Genomic DNA, 24,136 nt, shown 5'->3' with positions numbered 1-24,136 from the left:
GAATAGAAAAAGGACAAGAAGCGTATACACCAAACAGATAACAGTGGTTATGTTTAAGGAGTGGGAGGGGGATTGGATGGGCCCAAAGAGGCCTTTTTGGTTTACTTGTAGGGTTCAATATATATATATATATTTTTGGATCCTATGAGAATACATTCTTATTTTAAACTACTTACAGAAAAAAAAAAAAAAAAAAAAACAAGCACGGTGACTCATGTCTGTAATCCCAGCATTCTGGGAGGCCAAGGCGGGCGGATCACCTGAGGTTGGAGGTTCGAGACCAGCCTGGCCAACATGGAAAAACCCCATCGCTACTAAAAATACGAAAATTAGTCAGGCGTGGTGGCACGTGCCTGTAATCCCAGCTACTCGGGAGGCTGAGGCAGGAGAATCGCTTGAACCTGGGAGGCGGAGGTTGTGGTGAGCCGAGATCATGCCACTGCACTCCAGCCTGGGCAACAAGAGCAAAAACACCATTTCAAAAAAACAAAAAACACCAAACTACTTTTAGGAAAAACACTTATTTGAGCATATGCCTAAGTAGAGAGAATAATATAGTGAAACTCCATGAACTTGTCACTCAGTTTTGACAGTATCAACTCATGACCAAGCCTATTTCCTCTCTACCCCCATGCACTTCTCCCACACCACCCTTGGATTATCATGGGTACTTTTGAAATAATATTTCAGTTAAGTATAAGATACCTTGGCCGGGTGCGGTGGCTCACGCCTGTAATCACAGCACTTTGGGAGGCTGAGGCGTGCGGATCACTTGAGGTCAGAAGTTCAAAACCAGCCTGGCCAACGTGGTGAAACCCCATCTCTACTAAAAATACAAAAATTAGCCAGGCATGGTGGCAGGCGCCTGTATCCCAGCTACTCTGGAGGCTGAGACGGGATAATTGCTTCAACCCAGGAGGCAGAGGTTGTGGTGAGTGGAGATCATGCCACTGTACTTCAGCCTGGTCGACAGAGTGAGACTCCATCTCAAAAAAAAAAAAACAAAAACAAAAAGAATAAGATACCTCAAAGACCACATACTCTGATCATAATACAATAAAAGGAATTCAACAGTGTAAACTTCGTTTGAGCATATGATTTTTTTTTCTTTCTGTTTGAGACAAGAGTCTTGCTCTGTTGCCCAGGCTGGAGTGCGGTGGCAAGATCTCAGCTCACGGCAACCTCTGTCTCCTGGGGTCAAGCGATTCTCCAACTCAGCCTCCTGAGTAGCTGGGGTTACAGGTGCCTGCCACCACACCTGGCTAATTTTTTTATTTTTAGTAGGATTTCGCCATGTTGGCCAGGCTGGTTTGAACTCCTGAGCGCAGGTGATCCATCCACCTCGGCCTCCCAAAGTGCTAGGATTACAGGCCTGTATCACCATTCCTGCCAACCTGCTGGGTTCTTAAGCGATCCTCCCACCTCACCCACCCAAGTACCTGGGACTACAGGTGTGCTCCACTACACCCAGCTAATTTTTCAAATTTTTTTGTAGAGACCAGGTCTCAGCATGTTTCCCAGGCTGGTCTTGAACTCCTGAGCTCAAGCAACCCACCTGCCTGGGCCTCCCGAAGTGCTAGGATTACAGGTGTGAGCCACCATGCCTGGCAAGCATATGATTTTCTTTTTTTTTTTTTTTGGAGATGGAGTCCCACTCTGTTGACGAGGCTGTAGTGTAGCAGCGTGATCTTGGCTCACTGCAACCTCTACCTCCCTGGTTCAAGTGATTCCTCTGCCTCAGCCTCCCGCGTAGCTGGGATTACGGGCTCACAGCACCATGCCCAGCTAATTTGTTGTATTTTTAGTAGAGACAGGGTTTCACCATGTTGGCCAGACTGGTCTCAAACTTCTGACCTCGGGTAATCCACCCACCTCGGCCTCCCTAAGTGTTGGGATTACAGGCGTGAGCCACCATGCCTGGCCAAGCATATGATTTTTAATGCAATAGCTATATTCATGTTTCTAGAAGCTTTTTTTGCCCCTCAGTGACATTATGAATGACACTGCATGTCAGTATGTGTCGGAATCACCTCATTCTTGATAACGGGTTCAGAACCAACTTTGATTAATGTTAACTGATTAACTGCAATTTTTAATGTTCAACTGAAATACATCCAATTGTAATTTTTTATTGGCCTTCCAAAAGTGTCATAAAAAAAGCCTAATCATTCACATATTATCCTATCAGATGTGAAAAGCCCATTTCTATGCTTTCTGGCCCTGCCACAAAGTCTTTTCTTTTTGCTTTAATTTTCCCCCTAGACCAACATAGTACGATAGAACTAACTTTGGTGAGGGAAATTTCTGTATCAGCAGTTTGCAAACGATAGCCCACAAACTAAATCCAGCGCATTGCTTCATTTTGTGCTGCTCATGAGTGAAGAATGATGTTTTTGCATTTTTAAGTGATTGAAGAAAAATCAAGAGAATATTTCATGACACATGAAAATTATATGAAACTCAAATTTTATTATTCATAAGTAATTTTACTGGAACACACCCATGCTCATTTTTGTACATGTAGTATGGCTGATTTTGCATTGTATCAGCAGAATTGAATATTGTGACAGAGACCTTGGGGCCCACAAAACCAATACCTGTTTTCTATATCTTTGCTGTCTTGTGTGATAGCTACTAGCCAAATGTGGCTTTTGAGCACTTGAGTTGTGACTAGTGTGAGTGAGAAACTGATTTTTAATTTTACTTCATTTTAATTCACCTACATTTTAAGTGTGGCTAGGGGCTACCATACGGGACAGCACAGTTGTAGACATGCCACCTTTTCCCTAGTTCTTGCCTCCTTGTACTTGACTTTCCTCCTGCTGATGTCTTCCTGGTTTCTATTTAATTAATGATGCAGACTATTGTTACAGAATTCATTAGGCTACCATTGCTGATTAGCTCACATGTATAGTGCATCAGTAGTCCATTGGTCTCACCAACCGTTTGCCATCTGAGTTCTGTTGTAGACATTCTATCTTAAGCTTGGGGCAGAGGGCATTTATTTGCTGTAAAAAAAGGAAGCCAATAAATTATTGGGAAAGTATGAAAAAGTACTTAGCCAGGAATAAAAATCTAGTAAAATCATTGATGCCAGAAATTGCCATTTATGACAAGGACCTGTAAATGTGCCTGTGTATAGTCATGTGTCTCTTGTAACTGTATCTTTGTATGTATATGTTTTCATCTTTTTCTGAGATGTTATACTTAAGCATATAAGCTATTAAATATTTTGTGTGTGTTTTGAAGTATAACCTATACATACCCCCAGTCCACCCCAGGACTCGTAATTTATTCTTTGTAAATATATGGGACTTATGGGTGGGGAGAGATTGACATGTTCAGAACTGACAGAAGGCCGTGTGGCAAGTGAAGTGACGATGGTGAGGCCTACAGGATCCAGATCCTCCTGGGCCCCGGGAGCACACAGTGGAGGTTGGATTTTATTCTGAGTGCATTGTGGAGCCATTGGTTGGTTTTAAATAGGAGTGACAGATTTGTGTTTATAAAATGTCTCTGGCTGCTCTGTGGGAAATGGATAGCAGGGACCAAGAGCAGAAGCAGAGAGACGAGTTGGAGACTTCTTACCTTGGTAGAGGCATGATGTGATGGGCCTTGGTGACAGCAGCGGAGGTGGAGAAAAATGAAAACAATTGATGTACATTTTGGAGGTTGAGCCAAAAGACTTTGGTAAGACCAGGTCTGAGGCAAATCAAAAGTTAGGACAAGTCAGTCAGGAGATGCCTAAGCAGGTCATGGCTAGAGGGGTACATCCAGGAGCCATCAACAGAATGGGTGCTATCATCTAGGGACAGTGCAGAGAGGCTCTTGGCCTGCTACCTTTCTCTATGTTCAATATCCACTTGGTGAAATCTTGCAAGTTTTTTTTTTTTTTTTTTTTTTTTTGAGACGGAGTCTCGCTCTGCCGCCCAGGCTGGAGTGCAGTGGCCGGATCGCAGCTCACTGCAAGCTCCGCCTCCCGGGTTCACGCCATTCTCCTGCCTCAGCCTCCCGAGTAGCTGGGACTACAGGCGCCGCCACCTCGCCCGGCTAGTTTTTTGTATTTTTTAAAGTAGAGACGGGGTTTCACCGTGTCAGCCAGGATGGTCTCGATCTCCTGACCTCGTGATCCGCCCGTCTCGGCCTCCCAAAGTGCTGGGATTACAGGCTTGAGCCACCGCGCCCGGCCAATCTTGCAAGTTTTTAAGATGTGGCTTAGATTTCATTACTTTTGACACCTAAGATCGATTTGAATTTGACACCTAGGATGAGCCTTTTCCTTTGTTTACATAACACCTCCATATTTTGTCACTTTTTTTTTTTTTTTGAGTTGGAGTTTTGCTCTTGTCACCCAGGCTGAAGTGCAATGGCTTGATCTCTGCTCACTGCAGCCTCCATGGTGGCTCCCAGGTTCAAGTCATTCTCCTGCCACAGCCACCCGAATAGTGGGATTACAGGCGCCCGCCACCATGCCCAGCTAATTTTTAAATATTTTTAGTAGAGAAAGGGTTTCACTATGTTGACCAGGCTGGTGAGCCACCGTACCTGGCCTTGTATTTTGTCACTTTTCACTTTGTATTTATTTGCTTTTGTGCTTATTCCCCCTCTGCTTCCCACCAAGTTTCTCAAGGCCACATACATGGTTTTGATGCCACATCTTTGCGTTTCTAGCATTTAATACCTTGCCTGCACATAATAGACCCCTAATAAGTATTCTGTTGAATATTTGGCAATAATATAAGCTCCAGATACAACTATTGTAATTGAGTTTTTTGTCTCGTAAATTCAAATTGTATTCTAGGAAGTTTCATATAACTTTGAGTTTTTCATGTATCAGTGATCTTTTAGTGTTACGATCTTTGTTATTAGTAACATCTTATTTGTATACTGTTTTACATGTAGTTAAGCACTTTAGTAGATATTCATTTTATCTACCTATAACCTCTTGATTTGAATTAGGCAGGAATTATTATCACCATTTTCTATAGCTAGAGAGCTGAGGTTCAGAGAGTAACTTATCTGTGCCCATAACTGGAACTTGAACCCTTCACTTCTTGCTGTTAAGTGACATTTCTGCCACACTAAACTGCTTTTTTTGTGTAACTAGATTTTTGAAAAATTAATTGCTGATATATATTATATTGTTTGTTCTCCAGAGCTGAATTGATAAGTGTCTTCTGTTAACGTAATAGGATTTTAAAGCTGGTTAGGTGACCTCACCTGTCCTCTACTCCTATAGCCTTATAGAGTAAATGAAGCCTGGACAAGTGTCATGGCTTGCCCAAGACCATCCAGCTAGGTAAAGCGGGGTAGGCCCACAGTAAAACAGAATCCCAGTCTCCTCATTCCCTGCTCAGTGGATTTCTTCCCTTCCTGTACCTCCTGCTTCCCCCCACCCCATCTTTTACAGTTGATGTTTCTAACATAAATGAGATCTTTCTGCTTTGTAGCTGTCAGGTGCAATGGAAGCCTTGACATTATATTACGGAATTTATTTCTGAAAGGAGAGTGTGGGGAGGGGGAGGAGGCACAGGGATGAGTAATATATGTATGTATGCAAACTTCATCTTTTTTTTTTTAAGTGTTTTCTCTCCTGGCTGGACACAGTGGCTCACGCCTATAATCCCAGCACTTTGGGAGGCTGAGGCAGGTGGATCACTTGAGGTCAGGAGTTTGAGACCAGCCTGGCCAACATGGTGAAACCCCGTCTCTACCAACAAAATACAAAAAAATTAGCCAGGCATGATGGGGGGGTGCCTGTAATCCCAGCTACTCGGGAGGCTGAGGCAGGAGAATCGCTTGAACCTGGGAGGCAGAGGTTGCAGTGAGCCAAGATTGCGCCACTGCACTCCAGCCTGGGTGACAGAGGAGACTCTATCTCAAAAAAAAAAAAAAAGTTTTCTCTCCTGTTGTTTGTTAATATATAGTCATTCAGTAGCAAATTCCTTTACTAAATATTCAGCATAAGAAAGTGAAGGTTATTGGCCAGGTATGGTAGCTCGCGCCTGTATTCCCAGCACTTTGGAAGGTTGAGGCGGGAGGATCACTTGAGCCCAGGAGTTTAAGACCAACCTGAGCAATATAGGGAGACCTTGTCCCTATAAAGAATTTAAAAATTAGCCAGGCCTGGTGGCATGTGCCCTTGGTCCCAGCTACTCTAGAGGCTGAGGTGGGAGGATCACTTGAGCCTGGGAGGTTGAGGCTGCAGTAAGCTATGATCACATCACTGTACTCCAGCCTGGGCAATAGAGTGAGACCATGTCTCCAAAAAAAAAAAAAGTGAAGATTATTAAAACTGAAGGCGTGGAATCACCAAAATACTATTTAGCAGTGCTTTTTCTGTTATCAGTGTGTGCATATGTGATATTTTTTGTCTTTTCAGTAGTTTATCTTATCAGTATGTTAAATGTAATGTCAAGTCTGTGTTGTGTCTTGAACCACTTATTTAACATTTATAATGAAATACATATACACTTGTCTGCTTGGTTCTACCTTTTATTCCCTTGAGAGTAACCCACAAAGAATGGCCTAGCTGAGTCAGAGAGAAGAAGTAATTACTAGAACAGTCTTTTTAGTACTGTTCTGTTTCCAACCTGAAAGATTTAGTACCAGATATGACAGTATGTGTCACTGCAGGCTACTAGGCTCTCATGTAAGAACATAGTTCCATTTCTGTGAGCTAACTGCTGCCCTTCTATAACCTTCACTTTCTGCCACCCTGGTCTGCATTCAAACCAATGACCTTGAGGTAAAAGTCTCCAGATAACATGATTGGTCCCTGTGCTCTCATGATTTCCTTACTTAAGCAATTAAAGGCCAAAGCAAGATGCTTAGTAACTCCTTTTCCACATAGAGGCGCAAATAAAGGAAAGCTAGTCACAAGTTTTGAACCAAAGAGTTAAAAGAAGAATCATAACTTGTCTCTATTTAATGGTTGGAAACTCTCACAGACGTCTCTGAAGTCTCTCCCCATTTTGTACCTTTCTTACAAGTGATGACTGTATACTTTAACCTGACAAGGGAGAGACCAGGGTCACGAAGGTGGTTTTCCCAGGGCGAGGCTTATTCATTGCACTCCAGATGTGCTGACCCCTGTGATTTCCCCAAACATGGGAAACTCAACTGCATAATTGTGATAGTGAGGGACTGTGTTCATGCTTTCCCCTGGTTAAATTAAAATTTTTTAAAGTTATTTTAAAAATATAAAAAACAAGATTTGACTGTATTCTGCCTTGTACCACTCTTGTTTGTCTTTCACTAGTGCAAAAATTGTGATATAGCTGTCTTCATATACCCCACAATACCTGGTGCAGTAATTCTGTGCATAGTAACTTATTAAGAAATGTCTGTTTGTTGTATGAATGAAATTTACATTTCTAAAGAAACATGTTAGCTACAATTATTGTGATAAGAAAGCTTAGCAACGTTTTCTCATTGAAAATTGTAATCAAACAATGAGCTTTTCAGAAATGATTTACTTACAAATTCCATATTTGAATGCAGGACAGAATCTAGACAGTATGCTCCATGGCACTGGGATGAAATCAGACTCCGACCAGAAAAAGTCAGAAAATGGAGTAACCTTAGCACCAGAGGATACCTTGCCTTTTTTAAAGTGCTATTGCTCAGGGCACTGCCCGGATGATGCTATTAATAACACATGCATGTAAGTATTTTATGCAGCCCTTCTTAAGAGTTAGGAGAATAGAGTTGCATTTAGTGCTATTTTAAGAATTATTAAGCTTGTCTAAGGTTTTTTTTTTTTCCTTCATATATGGTATCTTTCCAGAAAGCCAAAAAGCCTTGTGTTTTGTGTATTAGAACATTACTCCATTAAATGATTGATAGGTGAGTTACTATATTAGAATTATGTTATAATGCAGCTTTTAAAATAATTTCAAAGGGATTTAGTATTTTTTTTAACATCTGAGTTTTTTAATGATCTTTTAATCTTGAAGTCATTTTAGAAAACTTAGAGATTACCAAAAAAAAAAATCAAAAAACTCACCGACAACCTCCTACTTCTTCTGTAGACAGGGTCTTGCTATTTTGCCCAGGCTGGTCTCAAACTCCTGGGCTCAAGCAATCCTTCCACCTCAGCTTCCCAAAGTGCTGGGATTACTAGTGTGAACTGCCACACCTGGCCTCCTACTTTTTAATTGGTTGAAATATTCTGCGGATATATATTAATCATATTGTGTTAATTAATTTTGAACTTTTTTCTTACCTGTGAATTTACCAATCCAAATCTGATTTATAATTTTTCTACTGTATTTCATGTTAACTCCACAACATGTTTATATATGATTATGTAATTCTAGTCCATATTTGTTGGAAACACTTGACATATTGACTTAATAAGACCAAAAAAAAAAATTGCCTGAACAACTCAACCTGAATTAATTGTCTCCTTGTTATAGAGGCAGTAACGAATGTCATGTTTTGTACTTTTAATAATTGTATGCTCCTTGAATGGACCAGATAGAAAGCATGAAACTTTACACGTAAACTCTTGAACCTATGTGATGGTCATCGTGTCTTAGGTGTGCTGCTTGTCCCCTGGTGGTGGTGGACTCTGCATGGCTGACTGTGACTAGTTTTCCATTTACACCTTCCTGGGAGTTTGCCAGCAGGGAACTGCTCTCCACTGTGTCACCAAATAATCTTTTGCTAAATTTCTTGTCTGTAGTACCTGCCTGATATAATGGGCTGTCTGTTAGTAACCCAGAGTAACCCAGAGTAAAACTGAGTCATCCATTTTAGCAGAATTCTGCCCCACACGTAACATTTTCTCCTGACAGAAAACAAAGAATTCTGCAAAATTCTTCTAAGTAGAAGCAGCACAATTCCTGATATTAACAATAAATAGGAGCGCAGAAAAAGCTTTTAGAAATTTCTCCCAGACCTGTTGAAGTCTATATGAATATATTAAGGGGAAATTCCAGGATGCTAACACTAAGATAATAATTTCATTAAATATATGTATGTAAATTTATTGAAAATTTATTCAAAAGTCCTCTCCCTGTTTTCCCATCATATTCAGTAAAAGGTGCCTTTCAGTCCCCCTTTTTTGGGTCATTAAGCCTATCTGTATATTTCAGAGAAAAGTTTTTATCTATTAGCATATACAATATGGGAGTACTGAAAAAATGGGTAAAAAGAGACAAAGTTATTTTAAAGTATATTTTCAAAACATGACTTACCTTATAAAATTGTATAAATCAGCTTTCTGTGATTACATGACTGTGATTAGCAAAGAAAAGTCACATAACTCCTATGTAGAGGACTTGTTTAATCGAAATCCTTTTCTGCTTGACAAGGGGTTGTCACTGGCCTTTTAGATCTTAGCTCAGACATAACTTTCATTTGTCTTAAAACCGCTTTGGCTTTGCCAGTAAATCACATGTGAATGCAATTCTGAATCACAAAACAAAGTATTAAAGGCTGTCTGTACCTGTTCACATTCAGACTCAAATTTCATTAGTACTTTCTATGTGAATTTATGTTTTTTTTTTTTTTTTTTTCTGTTTTAGAACTAATGGACATTGCTTTGCCATCATAGAAGAAGATGACCAGGGAGAAACCACATTAGCTTCAGGGTGTATGAAATATGAAGGATCTGATTTTCAGTGCAAAGTAAGATATAATTTGGGACCCATGAGACAAAGAAGGGAGGGGCCACACAAAAGCATCAATTTCCCCCTAGGAGAAACATGCCTGACGTACACATGGCTGTATGTTCATGTCAGTAAATATGTTGGAGGAATACGTTCTGTCTAGATTCTGTCCTGTATTCATATGTGGAGTTTATAACTAAATCATTTCTGAAAAGCTAATTGTTTGATTACAATTTCCTTTTTTTCCTTTTTTATTTCCATAGACAGCACCTGGCTCTGTTGCCCAGGCTGGAGTGCAGTGCTGTGATCTCTGCTCACTGCATCCTCAAGCCAGCCTCCCGGATAGCTGAGACTACAGGTGCATGCCACTATACCTGGCTAATTTTTGTATTTTTTGTAGAGACCAGGTTTCGCCATGTTGCCCAGGCTGGTCTCAAACTCCTGGGCTCAAGCAGTCTGCCCACATTGGCCCCCCAAAGTGCTGGGATTACAGGTGTGAGCCACTGTGCCCAGCCTGATTACAATTTTCTTTGTTCTCTACTTGGGAGGCTGAGGCAGAAGAATTGCTTAAGCCTGGGAGGCCGAGGTTACAGTGAGCTGAAATCGTTCCACGGCACTCCAGCCTGGGCCACAGAGCAAGACCCTGTCTCAAAAACAAAACAAAAAAAAATTCTTTTTTCTTTTTTTTAAATTTCAACTGTCTCTGGCTACTGATTACAATTTTCAATGAAGACAAGTTTCTAAACTTTCTTATCACAATAATTGCAGCTAACGTTTCTTTAAAAATAAAAATTTTATTCAAGTAATATGATTATGGTAATTTAAGTTCCAGATTATTTTACTTTAAAAAAGTAAAATGTTTTAAATCATCCTAGGTTTTCATGACTGCAAAAAAATTATATTGTCACACTTATTTGTAGATTATAAAATTTATTGAAAAGACTTTTAAGATAGTGGCAATAACCTTTGTATCACTCTGAGGCAACTTAGAAATGTTAAAGATATACTGCAAACTCTAGGGCAACCTCTAAAGTTGAAAAAAAAATGTTAAGGCCTTGTAAGGAGGTATCAGTGGAGCTGCTTTAACAAAGCAGCAACGAAGGAATCAGGGTGGTAATAGTTCATGAGCATCCTGATGGCTCTGGGTTGTAAACCTGATCTCCTCAAATTCTGTATAGTAATTTTGTCCCAGGAGATCCTTCCAGTGTTTCTGAAAACCAGCTACAGATAGAATTGTTTGTGCATAATTTAAGTCTCAGCTATGTTAGGAAATTGTTCCTATTGTTTGGAAATTCTCAGGATGGGGGCTGGGCGCTGTGGCTCGCGCCTGTAATCCCAGCACTTTGGGAGGCCGAGGCGGGCGGATCATGAGGTCAGGAGATGGAGACCATCCTGGCTAACACGGTGAAACCCCGTCTCTACTAAAAATACAAAAAATTAGCTGGGTGTGGTGGTGGGCGCCTATAGTCCCCGCTACTCGGGAGGCTGAGGCAGGAGGACAATGGCGTAAACCCGGGAGGCGGAGCTTGCAGTGAGCCGAGATCACGCCACTGCACTCCAGCCTGGGTGACAGAGTGAGACTCCGTCTCAAAAAAAAAAAAAAAAAAAGGAAAAGAAATTCTCAGGATGGATAGAAACCTTAAAGGTTATATGTTTCAACCTCTCAGCTAATGTTTGGAATCACCCTCTTTGTAAATGACTGCAAATCTGTCTTCCTGTCTGACTCTTCGGACCATAGAGAACAAACCTAATCTCTTTTTAAGATGATAGCCTTTTACTAACTAAAAAAAAAGTGCTTCATCCTGCTAGTCTTTACCCAGTGAAAGTAATAGTTCATAGTGACCTCAACTGCTCCTTATATGATCAGCTTTACAGTTATTCACTCTCCACTTCCTCAGTGTAATACGCAGAATTGAGTGTGGTATGACCAAGGAAAAAAGTAGAGAGTAAATAGTCCTGTTCCCTTTTTCTAAACACAGTCTCGTGTTAGATGTTTGGCAGTCACGCCATATTCTTGAACCACTGAGCCTTCTGTAAGCTGAAATCCCCATGTCACTCACTCATGCTGCTGCTGAGCCACATCTCCTCCACTCTTCTTTGGTGCTGTTGGTTTCTTCACACAAATAACTAGATGGGAATGGAATGAGATTTTCCTATACAGTTGTTACATACTTGTCTATATGAATTTTATCTTACAAGTATTAATCCTTTGCTCTAATTGGTCAGGATTTAAAGGATGCTAATTTAGTTGTTTCTTCCAGTTTTAGGCTGTTTGCATATTTGTCAGCCACACATACTATACATTTTTTAATCACTTAAAAAATTGAAGAAAGAGCTATGGTTAGGGTACTGAGCCCAGCAGTAATAACTAGTGTTCAACAGGCCCCTAGAGTAGGCCTGTCCTAAACTGAATTCACCATTATAAGTTAGTTGTTAAACTTGACAAGCTGTTCAAATCTATATACTGCTGTGAACCTTTGGACAAGGTGCTCTGCTTTCTTGTTTTCTCCCAAAGAAATGAAGGAATTACTATAAGGATCAAATTATATGTATATGAATAGTTTAGCACAATTGGCACATAGTAAGGGCTTAATAGATGTTAGCTTTGACCATATTGATTCTTTATTTAACAGAGCAGTCTTCATGCTCTGTTAAACACAGTGTAACTCAGACTGTGTTATACAAGGGTAACGGGCACGTTGATGGTTTTAAGGGAATCAGTTTTTGGATCCTAAACTTCCATAGGTCCTGTTGCTGAATATTTCTCTGCCTGAGAACAGAACTTCTCAAGCAGTTCTCTTTCCCTTAGTCATTTTTCATAGGCAACCCCTCCTAGTTTACAAATAGAAGGCCTGAGGTATAAAACTTGAGGTTTCCAGACGGTGTTATAATTCGAAGTAAAGGCATCAGTGTAGGCTATGTGGGAATATCAAGTAAGTATTTACATGACAGATGGTTTTCAATTGTTTGCTTTCAACCAAGTTGCTGGATCATTGAAAGTAATTTTTGTTGATAGGATCTTTATGGCACTTTTAGCATATGCTTTGGAAGGACTTTAAACAATTATGGGCTGATTGAGGTGGTGCGGTGGCCTAAGCCTGTAATCCCAGCACTTCGGGAGGCCGAGGCAGGTGGATCAACTGAGGTCAGGATTTAGAGACCAGCCTCATCAACATGGCGACACCTGTCTCTACTGAAAATACAAAACGTAGCTGGACGTGGTGGCACGTGCCTTTAATCCCAGCTACTTGGGAGACTGAGACAGGAGACTTGCTTAAACACGGGAGGTGGAGGTGCAGTGAGCTGAAGTTGTGCCGTTACACTCCAACCTGGGCAACAAGAGTGAAACTCCATCTCAAAAGAAAATTATGGGACAATGGTATAATAATTTCCTTCCATTATTATCATCTTGCTTATGTGAATAAATTGTCTTGATGATGACAAAAGGAAAAATAAGAATAAAATTAATGATGAATCTTCTCACTCTAGCAGTAAGTAATATTTATCCATGAATTCGTGAACTGATTTTTTTTTTAAAGACCCATCCATATGATTAAGAAATGCCGGCTGGGGGCGGTGGCTCAAGCCTGTAATCCCAGCACTTTGGGAGGCCGAGGCGGGTGGATCACGAGGTCAGGAGATCGAGACTATCCTGGCTAACACGGTGAAACCCCATCTCTACTAAAAATACAAAAAAAAAAACTAGCCGGGCGTGGTGGCGGGCGCCTGTAGTCTCAGCTACTCGGGAGGCTGAGGCGGGAGAATGGCATGAACCCGGGAGGCGGAGCTTGCAGTGAGCCGAGATCACGCCACTGCACTCCAGCCTGGGAGACACAGCGAGACTCCGTCTCAAAAAAAAAAAAAAAAAAAAAAAAAAAAAAAAAAGAAATGCCTGGCCAGGCGCAGTGGTTCTTGCCTGTAATCCCAGCACTTTGGGAGGCCGAGGCAGGCAGATCGCTTGAGCTCACAAGTTTGAGACCAGCCTGGGCAACATGGCAGAACCACATCTCTATAAAAATTAGCTGGGCCTGGTGGCTCACGCCTGTAATTCTAGCACTTTGGGAGGCTGAGGCAGGCGGATCACCTGAGGTCAGGAGTTTCAGAATAGCCTGGCCAACGTGGAAACCCTGTCTCTACTAAAAATACAAAAATTAGCCGGGCGTGGTGGCACACTCCTGTAATCCCAGCTACTTGGGAGGCTGAGGCAGGAGAATCGTTTGAACCTGGAGGTGGAGGTTGCAGTGAGCCGAGATAGCACCACTGCACTCTAGCCTGGGTGACAGAGTGAGACTCCGTCTCAAAAAAAAAAAAAAAAAAAAAGGCTGAGGTGGGAGGAATGACTTGAGCTCGGGAGGCAGAGGTCGTCGTAAGCTGAGATCATGCAACTCCACTCTAGTGTGCAGAGTGATAGCCAGCCAGATCTTGTATCATAAAAAAAAGAAAAAGAAAAAATGCCTTTTCCAATAACATTTTCTTAAGTTTGTATTTAATAAAGATTGTAACATATATATTTTTGATCAATTTTATGCTAATGATTATGATAAACTAGAATAATTTTCTAAGACTTAAAGACATACAGTTATAGGAAATAAAAGAATTTTTATGTACTTATCTTTGATGTGGACAGTTATATATTACTTTAGGACATAATTATTGTGGGAGATATTGAAAGGAAATAAGAGTTCAAAGAGAAGTAAGAGTTGTAGTGTAAAATTTCTCATTGCTAAATGAAGCATTTGTTCATTTATTCTTTAAAATGATGATAATAGGTATCAAATTACATGCTATTTAGATTCTACTGAATGCATTAAAAATGATGTAACACTTCTATTTCAAAATGAGGTAACAATTCTATTTCAAAGTATCATTATGTACAGTAAGCCAGAAATTGTTAATATATTGCAGCCATTTAAATTTTTGGTGAAAATTTTTAAGTGTCACCTGAAAAATATGTGAAGGATACGTTGCTTTTAAGAATTGGGTTATGCCAGCAAAAATTTTGACCAGCACTTATCTAACTTTCTGTATTTCTTGGTAAATGTCACCCAAGCACAGCACCTCACCCAAGCACAGCTCTCTCATGCTCATCCTAACCCTTTCCCCAGTGCCTTCACGCACTGCCAGGTGTGGCGCAGAACAGATGTGAGTGTCTCTCACCAGGCCTCACGTTCTTCCACTCCCCGGGCCGCACTGGTAAATTGTGCTTATTCTGTTTCCTCCTGTAGGACAAATTATTTTTCAGAAACCTCGCTGCCATTCCTTGTAACTTGGCTTCAGTTCCTTCCTCATACACTGTCTCCAGTTTGAGCACACTGAATAAGTTTATTTAAGTCAGAATCTCTTACTTCATAAGTGCCGAGTAAATTTGTTTCCCACAAAAATTCATATTCTCCACATAAATCTAGAAATACAAATTGACTGGCAGAGGGTAGGGGTGGAGAGTGCAGGGAAAGGAAAGGCTGTGTCACCCAAATTCGTAACCTCGAGAAACCCAGTTTTTGCCGACCGAGATACATCGTTAACCTGAGTAAGACAGACGTGAGATGAGTCAGGTGTTGCTTATTCTTAGTGAAGCCATGTTGGGTCTTTAGGGGCTTATAAGTTTTTTGGCTTAGTCTAGAATCTCATCTGGGATTCATATCAAGCACAGAGGAAGGGAAATTAATTTATTGAATATTTGCTATATGTGTATAGTATCCTGGGGAGTCAGTATATTCTACCTTGATTCCCTCCAACTACTCAATAGAGCAGATTTTTTTTGTTTTAAAGACAGGGTATTGCTCCATCGCCCAGGCTGGAGTGCAGTGGCGCAATCACAACTCGCTGCAGCCTCAACCTCCTGGGCTCAAGTGACCCTCCCACCTCAGTCTTCTGAGTAGCTGGGACCACAGGCACGCACCACCACACCTGGTTGATTTAAAAGTTTTTTTTAGAGATGGGGTCTCACTATGTTGCCCAGCCTGGTCTCAAACTCCTCTGCTCAAGCCATTCTGCTGCTTCAGCTTCCCAAAGTGCTAGGATTACAGGTGTGAGCCACTGTGCCCAGCTGATATTTTTTTTAACCTGTATTTTTTAGCACACTAAAGCCCAGAGATAAATTACTTGCTCAAGGTCACAAAGTGAACAACTGGGAAAGCTAGGATTCAAACTGTTTGATTCCAAAACCCTTGTATTTTCTGTAATACTATGCTGCCTTAATCTGTTGGCAGAGTCTATTTTTGGCTTCTTTTTAAAAATTATTATTTTTAAAGATAGAGTCTCACTACATTGCCCAGGCTGGACTTGAAGTCCTAGCTTCAAGTGATCCTCATGCCTCAGCCTCCCAAGTAGCTGGGATTGTAGGCACACACCACCACACACAGCTTAAAGTCTACTTTCTTTCCCTTTTAAAGAAAAGGGACATATATAACATATACATGTAAACATATATATATTTATATAAAAATATAACGTTCAGTTATCTATCATAGTTTCCAACGCTCCATCTTTCTGAAGTCTTTAAATTTCATCTCTCTTTCAGCCATCTCTCTTACAAGGGTTCTCATCTTCCTGGGATATAATTCACCTAGCTTAGAAGATAGGAACTCATGTAGAATACAAAAGCATCGTAAGATCTCTTCATACATTTGGGATGTCATTTCCCACTTAGTAGTGTTTGAGCTACCTTCGTCAACCCTGTCAGCATCCTTCATAGAGAAGAAGAAACAAGACAGGACTTGAAGAATTGTTCATTTTTGTCCTCATCATCCACTGTCATGTCAGCAGTACATCTGTTGCTTGGAGAAACCCCATGCTGCCAGAGAAACTCTTTCTTGGTTTTTCTTTGCACTTTTCTCTTCTGCAAGGCCAAGCTCATTTTAGCTTTCCTGGAACCCTCTTGGATGCTTGGCACTTCTTTCATTAATAGTTAGTTATATGATTTTCATTTCCTCCTTCATGTAAGTTTTCTCTGAATCTGGGATTATTTCAGACTCTCCAATTTAAGCCTAACTTTTTTCTCTCTCTCCTTATGGTCATTTAAAAGTAAAAATTGTGTAAAAGTTATGAATAAAACTTCATTTAAAATATAAAATATGTATTTGGAGATTTCCAAATGCTCTTGACCATCTTCCCAACAGAATCTGAAGTCATGGGCTCATGTTTACCTTTTTAAAGTCATAGCTGATTATACTGAGGCTTTTCCTTAATTTCTGCTTACATTCTTGTGACTTCCGTAGTGACAAACAGTTCTTTGCTATTCACATGTTGGTCCAGAATGGCAGTTCTCCCCAGGCTGTGCTGAAATGGCAGCATTCAACTTGTCAGATATTATATTGTTAATATAATAAAACATCATATGTAAGTGCTGCTGCCCTTCTCTGTGCTAGCTTTCTGCTCTCTTAGGGACAGTCTCCTCTCTGGCTGGTGATCTGTGATCATCTCTCAGGAATGCTTTCTGTAGTTTGGCCTTCCCTCACCACAGATGCTCAACTTGCCTCCGCATCAGTCTCATGACTTTCGACATGGCTGGGGTAGGCAGGGTCTGCAGTGGCCTCTGCACGCTCAGCTGCCTTGCTAACCAGCCTTTTCTTTGGACTAAGACACCCCCCACTTTTTAGTCTGATCTTAAATCTCATCCACATCTCAGTACCACAGTGAGATTATATGTACCAGACCAGTTTATAATTTTAATTACCTAAGTTCGGGTTTGGTATTCTAATCTAGTGTCTAACACACCATCCACATAGATATGTTCTTAAGAAAAGCCATTTTGCAGTCTTCACTATTTCAGCACAAATTTTAGTCTTTCAGTAATCCATTTTTATATATAAAATTTGCAGGCCCCTTTCACTCACTGAATTAGAAATTGTATTTTATGAATACTAAAATGACGTATCATCAGTTTAAAATACCAAACAATTTCTAATTTTAATCATTACTCTTCTTTTAGGATTCTCCAAAAGCCCAGCTACGCCGGACAATAGAATGTTGTCGGACCAATTTATGTAACCAGTATTTGCAACCCACACTGCCCCCTGTTGTCATAGGTAGGTTAGCCGAGAAAAGTCGGAGCATGCTTCTCAAATATCTTCTCTGGTTTTACCAAGCTACCTAGAATTGAACACTTCAGATTATTTTTTCATTTCATTGTTTATTTCATTGTTTACTTTTATTGTCAGGTCCATTTTTTGATGGCAGCATTCGATGGCTGGTTTTGCTCATTTCTATGGCTGTCTGCATAATTGCTATGATCATCTTCTCCAGCTGCTTTTGTTACAAGTAAGAAGATATTTATTTTGAAGCAAAATATTTTGTCAAATATTAGATGTCAACCGCTGTTTGTAAAGCCATTGCAGAAACCATTAACTTGTGTTCTCTGGTTGTATATCTCCTTTATGTAACTAGACTATAGTTCTCTTAAGGGAAAAGGACCTTACTACCAATTAATTAATTGGGCACAATTTCATACTTCTTATATGTTCATGAATACTTATGATTTTCTTATTAATGGAATAGTGAGCTTTCTGGTATCTGAATATTTTCAGTCTCTCCCAAGAAACCCACTGTGTTATAATTCTTTAGAAATTTGGAGCTTCAGAATTGTTTGCATGTAGCCACGATTTCAGAATACAGTTGCCAAAAAAGAAGAGTGATAAGAGATAGTCCCTAATGGATATAAACTTTAATAATAAAACATCATACCGACCTAGATAGATTAATGAAACAAGTTAGTAAACTCATAAATAAACCCAAGTACATAAAGCAGTTTAGCATATGATAAAGGAAACACTTCAGATTACTGAGGAAAAGACGTTTGCGTACCTCCTTGTTTTTATTATAATCCCTCACCCTCAACAATGGGGTACCACAGTTGAGAAACTATGTTTTGGGTCTTTCCAGATAATAGACTTGGAATCTTCTGTTAGGAAGGTGATGGGAAAGTCACATGATTATTCAGAGTAGGAGATGGGGTGGAGAGGAGAGCTCCACATCTGAGGTAGCCATCATCCCAAATGGCCCCCAGTGATTCTCACTGCCTGGGGTTCCTCACCTTGGGGCCAATCCCCTCCCGCACCACATCAGGGCTGATCTGTGTGACAAATAGGATATGGCAAAAGTGATTTCCAAGTCTACATTATAAACAGCTTTGCAGCTTTCACCATGGTCTCTGGGATCACTCACTCTGGGGGAAGCCAGGCATCATTCTGTGTGGACACTCAGCTCTGAGAGAGGCCTACACAGGGAGGAACTGAGGCCTCCTGCCAATACCCAGCCTGCAACCTGTAAGCCTTGGGAGTGAGCCGCCTTCGAAGTGACTGCAAGCTCCTGTCAAGCTTTCAGATGAGTGCAGTCTCAGCTGATGTCTGACCCTGAGCTACCCAATCAAGTCACTTCTGAATTCATGATCCACAGAAACAGTGAGATAACAATTGCTGTTTTAAGCCACTCAGTTTGGGAGTGATTTGTTAACACAGTATTGGATAATCCAGTGTCTGACTTTCTGAAAATTGACTTTCAAGCAGTCATCTTGGTCAACTTTACTTCCAGGGATAACCACAATGGCCGGTTCCGAAGTTCTTGGGGGAGCTCCATAGTGTAAACTGGTTGCTTCTTGGTTTTCTCAATTTCTAGCCTAAGAATCAGACTTTTTGGGTCTGCAAAGTCACTACTCATTCATCTGCTTCATGAATTCCAATAGTGTTTACTGTTATTTTATCTCCTTTTCTCCTTGGCTGTTAGACAAAGAAGTTTAAAACTCTTCATTACTGTTTTAGTGGACTAGTAAAAGCAAGCAAGTATGCTCAATCAGTTATTTTAAGCTTTGTCAGAGTATGTTTTTATTTTATTTTATTTTTCTTTTAAGAAAAGAGCCATCTATATTTTTATTTAAATCATGTGTTAATTTTGGGGGCCTGTTTTTCCATTGAATTGCATAGATTTTTTTCTCTTTGATTTATAAAAGCCGTTTATGTTTCAGAAATCAGCTTTTGTCAAATAACTGAATCTTTGCCAGTAAGACAGGTGATAATATATCAAGGTGATTTGAATTTATATTTTTCATATTAAAATACTTTTTTTATACATTGGTTTCTTTATTACACAAGGGCACCGTAATATATAAATTATTTATTTATTTATTTATTTATTTTTGTTTGTTTGTTTGTTTTTTGTTTTTTTTTTTGAGACGGAGTCTCGCTCTGTCGCCCAGGCTGGAGTGTAGTGGCCGGATCTCAGCTCACTGCAAGCTCCGCCTCCCGGGTTTACACCATTCTCCTGCCTCAGCCTCCCGAGTAGCTGGGACTACAGGCGCCCGCAACCTCGCCCGGCTAGTTTTTTTGTATTTTTTAGTAGAGACGGGGTTTCACCGTGTTAGCCAGGATGGTCTCGATCTCCTGACCTCGTGATCCACCCGTCTCGGCCTCCCAAAGTGCTGGGATTACAGGCTTGAGCCACCGCGCCCGGCCTTTATTTATTTATTTATTTAGAGACAGAGTCTCACTCTGTCTCCAAGGCTGGATTGCAGTAATCTCGGCTCACTGCAATCTCTGCCTCCCAGGTTCAAGCGATACTCATGCCTCAGCCTGGCAAGTAACTGGGATTATAGGTATGCACTACCACACCTGGCTAATTTTTGTATTTTTGGTAAAGGCGGGGGTTTCACCACGTTGACCAGGCTGGTCTTGAACTCCTGACCTCAAGTGATCCACCCGCCTCACCCTGCCAAATTGCTGGGATTACAGTCTGAGCCACCGCCCCTGGCCTATAATGTATATAGTAAAATATTGTTGAGTATGCTTTTAATTTTCTTTTAAGAAAAGAGCCATCTATATTTTTATTTAAATCATGTGTTCATTTTGGGAGGCCTGTTTTTCTCTTGAATTGCATTGATTTTTTTTTCTCTTTGATTTATAGAAGGTCTTTATATTTCAGAAATCAGCCCTTTGTAATATGAGCTACCTGTACTTTTCTTTTTTTTTTTTTTTCCATGCTGCGTTACCGCAGAGCTACCTACACTTTTCATTGTAGTGTGTCTTCAGACTGCCTGCAGTGCCTTCAGCCACAGAGTAAAGAAGCCTATCAGCCAGGTGTGTGCTCTCTAAGCAATAGATAGGATGTTTCTTCTTAGGGAAATCTGTTCAGCCCAAGAGATGAAACCTAAAAATACTACTGTTAGGGCCCAGTGAAATGGTCCAGGCAGATTATATTACAGTGAAGCTTATAATCAGTAAACCCTACCTGTATACTAACAGCTGCCAATCAGGGTATCAGGCTGTGAAGGATACTGATCTATGAGAAACAGGAACCAAGTGAGTTGAGCCTTGTGATTGCCCACCTTCTCCCTGAACAGAGTTTCGGGTTGGGCATCACAAGGGGAGCCCAGGTGTAGCCAGCAGGCTGTCTCAGTTCGAGGAGTTGTGAGGAAGCTACCAAGCCTGGGGAAAGAACACCTGAAATGATTGAGGAAACAGTGTTTGGTGCTCACACAAGGCTGGGAGTAGGCTCTGTTCACACCAGCTGTGAGAATTGAAAACCCCATAATTCATAGGCTTTGGTTGAAGGACTCAGGAGGATTTTGCCTGTGGTGGGGAAAAATTAGCCCTAGACTTAACATGGCTCTGGTCTCACCCTAAAAGCAAGTCCCAAATGGATCACACCATTTCTAAGTCACTGTATCCTAGAACAAAACTCAACAGTATTTATAGGAATATAAAAATATCTGGCATCCAACAAGGTAAAATTCACAATATCTGCCATTCAATAAATGAATACTGTGAATAAATGAATACATATAAATATGGCCCATAATGAGGAAAGAAATGAAGCCATCAAAACCACTGACTCAGAAGTGATACAGACCTTAGAATTAGCAATGACATTAAAATAGTTGTTAGAACTGTATTTTATATGTACAAAAGTTAAATCAAGACATGGAAGATTTTGTAAAAGATCATTACAAAATGAAACTTTAGGAAATGAAATCTATAATATCTCAGATGAAATATACTAGATGAAATTGGTGACAGACACTGTAGAAGAAAAGATGAGTGAACGTGAAGACATAGGAATGAATAGACAATCAGTGAGCTGCGGGACAACTTCAGATAGCCTAATATCGATATAATTGGAGTTCCCAGAAGAGAGGAGGGACGAAAAACATACAGAAATCATGATCAAATGTTTTCAAATTTATCTATTATTATTATTTTTGAGACAGGGTCTTGCTGTGTCACCCAGGCTGGAGTGCAGTGGTGTAATCTCAGCTCACTGCATACTCCACCTCCTGGGTTCAAGCGATTCTCGTGCCTCAGCCTCCTGAGTAGCTGGGATTACGGGCGTGTACCACCAAGCCTGGCTAATTTTTGTATTTTTAGTAGAGATGGGCTTTCACCATGTTGGCCAGGCTGGTCTTGAACTCCTGGCCTCAAGTGATCCACCTGCCTCGGCTTCCCGAAGTGTTGGGATTACAGGCGTGAGCCACCGCACTCAGCTTTTTCAAATTTAATGAAAACCATGAACCCGTATATCTGAAAGCTCAGCAAACCCTGAGTAGAAGAAACATGAAGAAAACTACATTAAGGCACATGATAATCGTATTGCTCAAAACCGATAATAAAGAGAAAATACTAAATGAAGCAAGAAGGAAAAAAGGCAGATTATCTACAGAGGCACAAAGTTGAGGATGACAGCAGACCTTTTGTTGGAAACAGTGCGCTCAAGAAGATAGTCAACCAGCATCTTTAAAGTGCCCAAAGAAAAACATCACAGACCTTGAATTCTATAGCCAGAGAAAATATCCTTCAAAAATGAAGGTAATGGGAAGACTTCCAGTCATACAGAAAACCTGAAAGAACTCCGCCCCCTTAGACCTACCCAACAAGAAATGTGAAGGGAAGACAGGCCAGGTGGAGATAAGAATCCACATAAGAGAATGAAGAGCTGGAAGTGGATCCAAGTGACCCTGACACAAACTAACAATATCTTTTAAGATGAACAAAAAATACCACTCATCTGAGACTCAGGCTGTGGACACTCAAGTGGGTGACCTATAACACTTCACAGAACATACGCTCAGACATCAGGAACTGGTCGTGTAGGCTTTTTTATAGTTCTAAACTAAATACTACATAGAACTTTGTGACTGCCCTGTTTATTTAGCTTTTGAACTTCATGTGCTAGTTGAGTCTATGTGAAGATTCATTATTGATCAGATATACACAGTCTGTAATTTGGAATATTCATTCATATTTAGTTGAACTTGAACAAGTCACAAGTTGTTCTTCATAGCAAACCGTAAAAGGATAAGATTAAAGAGAGGTCTGTCCGTCAGCATATTAAGGTTTGTCTGTTTTGTTTGCCTCATTGATATTTTGTTTCCCTTTTTTTGATGTGATTGTTTTCCTCCAATTTAGATACGTCTGCAATTTATTCTCCATTCACATTTACATTCATGACCCATGACCCTCAAAACTGATACCTTCTCTAAAACCTTCTCTGGAACCATGGCCTCCCTTTACTGTGGACGAGGCATCATTCCGTACCATACGCCAGTTCCTGGTTGTTTCCTCTGGCATCCTCTTTTGTAGCTCCTTTAATCCTTCAAACTGCTTAGATCCTGTGATCTGCCCCCATAACACTTACTAATTTTATCTTGCATTTTTCTTTACATTGGCAAGTATTCATTTACTTGTTCATGCTTATTTGCCAAAAGTCTGCATTTCCATTCAACAAGAATCTCAGTGGTAGCAGAGATTACTTAACCATTAATATTGATGATCAACTGGCTGGCTGTTTAAATTGCCACTTTCCTCTTGAATCTTGAAGGGTGCCCATGGTTAATCTTGTGTGTCCCTCATGCTTGGCACACAGTGGATACTTACTCACTCTTGTTGATGTTTGCCAGCCACCCTTGGCCCAGAATTTCTACTTGGGAAATAGTATCACAGATGCATTTGTCAGATGAAAAGCCTGCTTCTGGCTTTATAATGGACCCTTTATCCTCATTGTCTTTAGGGGACTCCTGGTCCTACAGGAGTTAAATATTAAGAATTGAATGACTTTTTAAATTGCAGTGATTACAGGAAAAAGAAAAATTGCCAAGTAATGTTTTCATAAGAAAGAACATAAACATTTTCTAACTACCTAAAAAAGGAGCTGCCAATCAGCTTTCGAAGTGATTAAAAAAAAGAAAAAAATGCCCTATATGTACATGTATTTTTATTACTTTCAGCACTCTCCATGTATTTAATTCTAAATACATGTTTAGAAGTTTTCATCTGATACTATATTCCTTCTGCCTGAAGAATTTCTTTCACCTCTTGTAGTGCAGGTCTGCTGGCTCTAAGTCCTCTCAGCTTTTGTCTGCAGTCTTTTGCCTTCATTTACCCAAGGTATTTTCACTGGCTGTAGAAATCTGGGTGGGCTCGAGTTCATTTCCCTTAAAGCTGTCACTCATTATCTTCCACTTGCATACCTTCTGACATACATTTTGTCTTTGATGTGTACTGTATGTAATTTTTTTCATGGCGTCCTTTAATGTT

General features: G+C 40.4%; 1 protein-coding gene and 1 non-coding gene across 10 annotated transcripts in view; both read left to right on the top strand.

Annotated features, from left to right (window-relative positions):
• The window catches only part of BMPR1A (bone morphogenetic protein receptor type 1A), a 166,588-nt gene that overhangs the window by 123,321 nt on the left and 19,131 nt on the right, over window positions 1-24,136 (top strand). For all 9 annotated transcript variants that reach the window (XM_015147072.3, XM_077944990.1, XM_077944988.1 and 6 more), the window contains 4 exon segments: window positions 7,504-7,666; window positions 9,534-9,636; window positions 17,548-17,644; window positions 17,777-17,876. In XM_015147072.3, coding sequence (XP_015002558.1) covers window positions 7,504-7,666; window positions 9,534-9,636; window positions 17,548-17,644; window positions 17,777-17,876 — 463 coding nt within the window.
• Window positions 7,003-7,167, top strand: LOC114670254 (U1 spliceosomal RNA). The gene has a single exon (XR_003719732.1). It is a non-coding gene; the product is annotated as a U1 spliceosomal RNA (small nuclear RNA).

The sequence above is a fragment of the Macaca mulatta genome, chromosome 9, assembly GCF_049350105.2.
Source record: "Macaca mulatta isolate MMU2019108-1 chromosome 9, T2T-MMU8v2.0, whole genome shotgun sequence".
Classification (NCBI taxonomy): Eukaryota; Metazoa; Chordata; class Mammalia; order Primates; family Cercopithecidae; genus Macaca; species Macaca mulatta.
The sequence above is the reverse complement of the archived record's forward strand: the minus strand, read 5'-3'. Positions and strand labels throughout refer to the sequence as shown.